Source organism: Macrobrachium nipponense, chromosome 5 (assembly GCF_015104395.2).
Source record: "Macrobrachium nipponense isolate FS-2020 chromosome 5, ASM1510439v2, whole genome shotgun sequence".
NCBI classification, from domain to species: domain Eukaryota; kingdom Metazoa; phylum Arthropoda; class Malacostraca; order Decapoda; family Palaemonidae; genus Macrobrachium; species Macrobrachium nipponense.
Window position 1 is genome coordinate 33,044,141 of NC_061107.1, and position 7,424 is coordinate 33,051,564.

The 7,424-nt window shown below is 43.0% G+C and overlaps 1 protein-coding gene across 1 annotated transcript; it reads right to left on the bottom strand.

Annotated features, from left to right (window-relative positions):
• Window positions 1-4,115: 4,115 nt before the first annotated feature.
• Window positions 4,116-6,833, bottom strand: LOC135215755 (uncharacterized). Its single transcript, XM_064250710.1, has one exon. It carries the CDS (start codon window positions 6,831-6,833, stop codon window positions 4,116-4,118), a length of 2,718 nt encoding a protein of 905 aa, XP_064106780.1.
• Between the last annotated feature and the right edge of the window lie 591 nt (window positions 6,834-7,424).

The following is a 7,424-nucleotide window of genomic DNA, read 5'->3' on the forward strand; positions in this document are numbered from 1 at the left end:
TGGTTGGGAAGAGTGGCATCCTTCCACTTTCCCTTTGGCACCAGATAATAAAACTTCATCTCGAAGCTAGGAGGGAAGAGATAACGGACACAGCTGCTGGTAATAGCAAGGATAGTAATCCAGCTCCCTTATGGGTCTTTAAAATCTGTACCTTTCTTTTATATGGTGTTTTTTTTAACGCCACCTGCCTCGTTTCTTTTTTAAATTTAGCGAAACGCTGAATTATATTTTTGGTTATGGGTATCCGTTTTTTTAAGAAATTAACAAATATTTCGGAAATACAATCTACGTGTTTTTTCGAGAGTTGAGAAAGGATTTTTTTCTTTTTATTAAGTGGGAGACTATTCAAAAATATGATAAACTCTTTATTCCGTACAACTAGGGGTATTTTCACCATGTTCGAGATCGTAGGGAACGAAGATCTCTTTCATTGACCCAGCTGTCGAAAGAATCGGGATACCCCACCCAATGAACGAAATAACGAGTCCCTCTCTTTTTGAGTATTCTAATGGGGAAATCACCCTCTTCTTCTTCCCCCGGTATAGCACTCCTTACCAATTCGGGTGCGTAGAATATGCCTTCGATTTTTTCTCCTTTTAAGTCTTTCAGGTAATAACCAGTTGGATAAGACCCTCGATCAACCTTATCTATAACGAATACTTCTTCCGTGTTTTGTACAGTGTATCCTCTCCTAAAAGCTCCCCGTCTTTCCCTATCCGCTAACCTAACACCGTCGCCAACAGCCAGATTGCTACTGTGGGGATTCCGACTCACTCTCCCCGTTTTATACATTCGAAAAAATTGCTTAGTGATAGCATCTTGAGATTTTAACTCGTGAACCCGCTTTGGCGACGTACCCAAAGTGGAATGGTGCGTATTATTATAAGAACGTACCAGTTCCGGTAATATATCTACGTATCTGTTATCATTATTAGAGGTTAGGTATTTATAAATTTTTCTCTTTATCGTTTGGATGGCCCTTTCGGCGATGGAAGCCTTGATTTCGTAAGAAGAAACGCTATACATTTTAATACGTTGGCGTCGACAATATTCTATCACTCTCTTGTTATAAAACTCTCCTCCCCTGTCTACGAAAAGTCTGCTCGCGCCCTTAAACTCTGCAGATTCCATAATCTGTTTAACGACTGGTAGCAAAGTCTCCGCGTTTTTCTTTTTTAAAGGAACGACTTTAACGTACCTAGAGAAAACATCTATAAACACGGCGAGGTATTTATATCCATCATTGTATCTCGCTAGTTTCCCCATACCCGTTAAATCGCAAGAAATGATAACCTTGGGTTTTGGAGCGATAATTTTCCTCCTTTCAAACTTTTTACGTGTTATCCTGTGCAATGTGTGTGAAATCTGTCTACTCAAAAAGTCTTTCACGTGACGAAGCGTTATCGTGGGGTCGACGATTCTGGCTTCCTTAAAAAGTCTCCACGTTCCGGCGAGACCCGCGGGGCGACCGATATTATAATAAAGTCTTTTTAGAGTTTCATCTTTTCCGCGTCCTTCCATTGTAAAACTAGTTCGTACGGCCCTTCGTCGACTATGTTGGTGCGAAATTGATGCGAGACTGATGATTTCGAACTTAAGTCTACCAATAAGTAACCGAATTCTCTTTGCTTTAACGCCGCTTTATATATTTCTAGGAACTCTTTGCTTTTCTCATTCCCATAAATTTGACGCCCCAAACATTCTATCTGATTCACATCCCTTTGTCTAAGTAACAAGTAATGAGTAGCGTTTAGACTTATATTTCTAGCATATTTTCCGCTAAAAAACAAATTTTGAGTGATGAATATAATAGAAAGGTTACAATGCCGCCCTTTCGTAAAAGCGTCTACAACGTGTTTATTTTGTACAGCTTCTATAAATACATCGTCTAGTATGAAAAGGGTTTGTTTCCCATCTCTTTCACCGTCGTCATCTATCTCCGCAAAAGGATCCACAATATCCGGAAATACGCTGAGCTTGCGCGATACCTCTTCTTCATTTTGCAAGGGATGTTTCAAAGCCCCGCTAATAATAACCTTGGTAAATCTGTCAACGTACTTTTTAACTACCTCCGTTACTAATAACGTTTTACCACTCCCGCTATATCCGGCCACGATGATTCTAGCTGGGGAGGAGAATAAGTCCAAACGGTCTTCCGCCACCGCATCCATATCGAAGCTCGTCAGGTAAATGACTGGAGATGTTTTCCGCAAGTTCGTCGCTTTTGACCAAATTGACGTCGAGTGAGTAATCGGAAGCACGTTCATATTAAGCGCAGGCCGAATTGCTCACACGATATCTTTTTTGGTTTTTTTTATTCTTCCTCCAATCATTTCTTTTTCTCCTGGTAACATAGTTTTTCTTAAAACCTAATCATACAAAGCCAAAAGTGTACAAATACAAAATACAAAAGTGTACAAATACAAAAGTGTGCAAATACAAAATCCAAAATTGTACAAATACAAACAGGTTACAACAGGATACAACAGGATACAACAAATCTAATCTAATGATATAAATGTTCAAACGTGAATTTCGGTAACGGGATCCTCTACCCTCCTCCGCCTCTCGGGTGGACCAGTAGCGGGGGTGGGGGTGGGAAACGCGGCATCTCTTCTCCTCCACCCCGTCTCATCAGCTGACGCCGCGGCGATAAAAACCCCCTTCATATTATCTTTTTTCTTGAGCATTTCACCGAAAGCGTAGATTTCGGGATAATAGGGTCGGTAGGGCACCTCTGGGAACACGACCGTATCCACATAATTCAAGTTTTTATTTTTTAATAAAAGGTCGAGGAGAATATTTAGACATGTCTTGAAGTTCCCGAGACGATGTTTAAATTCATCTCCGTACTTTGAAATGTTGATGTATTCTTCATCCACGTATCGTGAACTTAGGTAATATTCAGATTTCGTGCTTCCCATGCGATAGTGAGCGAATAAAAAGGCGTATGACGGCGCTTCTTCTCCGGGTGTTGGCCCGGCGATATCTATCCTTCCCATTCGGGCTCTGGTTTCTGGGGTAGCTAAATTTGCGTACATATTGTGAGGTTTCCGGTCGCTGTATGGGTTACCGTGAGCGTGCATTGTCGATGACGCGTGCAACAAAGTGCGTGGTAAAGGGCGGCAGGCCACGCAGTTTGCCACATAGCATAATAAGACGTTTCTTTTATTCTTGTATTTGTCGAGTTGGAAATGCGGTACTTCAACGACGAAGTTGTAGGGCGTCTCCTTTCTTGAACTCCTTTTCTTCTTCTTCAACTCGGGTGGAGGGAGCTGGGAGAGTCTCGGGTCTTGCACCTCCGTCGCGGGATCTTCGGCGATAGCTGGGCTGGGTTGCTGCGACTCCATGACTTGACCCTCTAACGTGCGGGTTATGACTAAAGTTGACCCACGTCGTCGTCGTCGTCGTCGACGACATCGTCTTCTTCATTAAGTTTCCAATTAGGGAATAAGTTGTTCATTTTGCTTTCACGTAGACTCCAGAACGATGTAGTAGTAGTAGTATTACTAGTAGTAGTAGCAGTAGTAGTCGTAGTAGTAGTAGTAGTAGTAGTACTTATATGGGGGTGGTCCTTCTTCCGCCTCTTCCACCTGCCCCCGTTCTCCTCTCCCCGTCTAAAAATCTGTTGGTTTTCCCTTTCTACGTTGTCAGTGTCTCCTTCATCCCGACTGTTTAGCACCCCCTTTAACCCTCTTTCCATTTCCCTCTGCTTCTTTTCATATTTTTCCATTTCTGCGATGTAGAAGATATCATCGTCGTCGTCGAAGCCCGCCTGCTCCATTTCGTATCTTTCCATTTCTGAAATAAAAAGATCATCATCTTCGTCGTCGATGCTGTCCCCGCCTTCGTCTCGTCTCCATCGATCTTGATATCCTGGTTCCCGTGTTGTTGTTGTTGTTGTTGTTCACCCTCCTCCTCCACCACCGTAGGTGTGTCTTCTTCTTCTTCCATTGGGGATAGGCGAAGGAACGTATCATCATTGTTATCATTATCCGCTTCTTTATCTTCTTCTTCTTCTATTGGAGATAGGCGGGGGAACAGATCATCATCATCATCATCATCATCGTTATTATCATCATTATCACCTACTTCCATTTCTTCTTCTATCGGAGTTAGGCTAGGAAACAGATTATCATCATCATCATCATCATATCATTATCATCATCATTACTAACTCCCATACCCTCCTCCTCCTCCATTATGACCGGGATGATGGGGTGGCCATAAGCTACCGACTGTCCTGGGTTTAAATGGTAACGCTTATCATCGAAAGCGCTAAACACTTTCTTCATTTGCGCTGTTGTAACTACGCTCCCTTTCACATTCCGTATGCTACGTGTGGGAGCGGTGAGTGGATTCCCCGCGTAAAGCGCTGCCTCATAATCTGCGTGGGTTAGAGAGTCGCGGTAACACTTTTGCACTCCTTTGCTTCTGCGTATCATACTTTTATCACTTACTAAGACCGAGTAGGTTTTAGGCTTAAGGGCTATGATCTCTTCTATTATCATTTCACCTACTTCTGACTTGAGCAGTCCTAGACGACCTTTGTTACGAGCGCTGTAGAGGGGGTGTTCTGGGTGGAAATTGCTGAAATCAAGATAGTCTTTAAACGGATATTTCTTATATTCATCGATTAAATTATCCACTCTCAAAGAAAAAATAAAAGAGTCTGTGTCGCAATAGATTAAACGAGCCCGCTCACCGTAACTAGGTTTAATGACTTTGTACCAGTAGTGGTATAGGTGGTATTTAGCCATTTCCAGTATTTGAAATCCTACGAAATTGGGCATATTCACTTCTATTTCAGGCTTCTCACTCACGCAAAGTACGCGCTTGGGACTCAGAACAATAAAATCCTTAAACCGTGGGCTGCGTATTTCTTTCAAGAATTTTGCTTCGTCAGTCACGATGGTGCTTTTCGTGGCATATTTGGTGGGGTTCATTAAGCAACGTCCAAATACACTGTTGGACATCAACTTAAAAGCCGATTGCTCGTCTTTACACTTCGCCATCTTCCTGGCTTGTATGTTATCCTCAATAAAATTCCTCATAAAGCTAGCTTGTTTAAATGCGTAAATTTTACGCACTCTCTCAATTTCTAACCCGAGATCCATGTACAGTCGCAGAAGGGGTAGGGCTATCATATAATTCTTTTTAGCTTCGTGATCTCCGATAAGCTTGCGGGTGCGATGTCCTATTTTTCCTTCCTCTTCTTCCAAGATGTTTCTACAGTATGACGATATATCTTCTAATTGCACATTCCTTTGATGCAGGCAAAGAGGTAAGTCATCCGTTTTTTCAGCCGCTTCAGCCGAAAGTGGTTTGGTGTCGATAACTAACCAGTAACCCACATCATCGTCATCATTCGCGGGAAAATTGTTCCGTACAAATTGATCTTTTTCTTCTTCGTTCAGTTCTCGAATATCTCCCGTTGGGAGCTTTCCCGTCATGGAAAAAGGGTACAGACTGTTAAAGTCTTGGTATAATATATAGGAAGAAGACTCTCCCTCCCCTAGGTTACCTATTTCCGAGTTTTTGGCTGTTATGTGCTGCCTCACAACGGTGGTAAAACCTCCCCGTATATTTTCCTGTATTTGAAGGTATGTGCCAATGTCGTACGGGTAATCTAAAACTACACCCGTCTTTTTCAACATGGCGTCGTAGGCGTATCCGGGGAGCGTAGTATATTGGGCGCAATCCAACCCGTACTGTTGCAGCAAGATTTTCCGCCAATTGAGAAACACGTCGGCTAGCAAACCAACGTCTATTCTCAAATAGAGGTTCATGTAATCGCCCAGTGACTTACACTCTCCTAATCGCCACATTTCCTTGCTTCGCTGATATTCCCCCTCGGAGATACCCTCCCCTTTTAGGGTAGAGAAAAAGGCTTCGCGCGGGGGTAATCTGTCCTCTGATAACTTCGCCTCATCGTCAACGTACTCGTACGGGAACGAGTGTTTTCCGGTAATGATTCGCAACCTCGACTGGAGGGGTAAATGGCGTAATAGGTAGTGGGTGTAGGTCAACTCTCTCCCGCTGGCTATATGGTCCCGAGCGAGTACCTCTAAACTACCCGAAAGGAACTGTAGCGTGTCCAGGAACAAAAGGTTATTGATGCGAACTGACAGGAATTTCATCCCGTTTTTGGGTTGTACTCGAATAGGGTGATCATCCTCCATTTCTTTCAGAATGAGTCCCAAATCATATGACATGTTATGTACGAACACGCGGAGTGTTTTATACTTGTCTGCGCACATTTGATTACACCGTTGACAGTACGCACCTACAAAGTTATCTTCTCTTTTCATATGGTCATGGTGACGGTGTTTATCATGACCTCTTACAAACCTCTTATCGCACAACTCGCATCTGGTGGCGCGCATGAATCTCTCTTCGTCACTGGGTGAGATGTTAATCGGGAAATGACATTTTTCGAGCGCGAGTGAGGACCAGTCCTCGTCCAATGCGTTCACCAGTTCAGTAGCCGAATGTCGACTCGTTAAAGTCCTGGTCTTCACCACTTCACCATCCCGGTTGATAATGATATAGCTAAAACTTATCATTTTATGACGACTGGTGATACCGTTCTCATCACCCGTAGGTATAACGAGCGCCTCTGTATCTAAAAAGCAACAGATGGGTAAGGGATGTGATTTATGAAAGTTCCTGAATTTCAACTTCTCGTTCGGGGGTTTCGTGGTAAGTTTGACCTTGACAACGCAATCAGTGCGGTGGTGTTCGATATCTTCCTCACTCGTTAACAGACACAAACAGGAACGACAGTATTCGTATCCCTCTCGCCATCTTCTATCGTGAGTGAAGCTCCTCATAAAAGCATTGAAATCTTTAATAAGGGCGCAATGCTTATTGTTTAGTAGAAGTAAATGTACCATATCACCATCACTACCTCCCTTTCTTGATAAAATTATTTTATGTTTATCTTTATCACTTGAGATTTCGTATATAAAGATACGTATACCGTTTTGCTTTTCTACTTTGCCAAAGTCTTCCCAGTGAAAGGGATTGGACAAGTGCCAGTTCAAGTGGTCACTGATTGAAGTTGTTCCCCTTTTCACTTTTTCGGCGAGGTGGAACCACTCTGTGAGGGGGTTCGCTCGCTTATAAGTAAACACACTGAGTGCTAGGAATACGCAGTTATTGCGATTGGAGGGGGGATTAAACACCATCTTACCACCTCGCAAGTTGGGGGGATAGGGCACGTAATTTCCAATCCTCTTCCCTCGAGCGCCAATTGTTAACAACAGTGATATCAATAGAGATCACTTTCGTAATGATCCAACCAGAACCTTCTTGCTCGTTACAAAGGCTCTCTATCTGATCAGCGATGTTCTGTCGCCATTTCTCTACCAATTCCTGAATTTGCTCTTTTGCGACTATATCGTATTTCACCCGTAATGAAA

What these genes read in the sequence shown, in the direction of transcription:
- LOC135215755 (XM_064250710.1), bottom strand. Translation starts at nt 6,833, where the DNA reads ATGAGGAGCTTCACTCACGATAGAAGATGGCGAGAGGGATACGAATAC.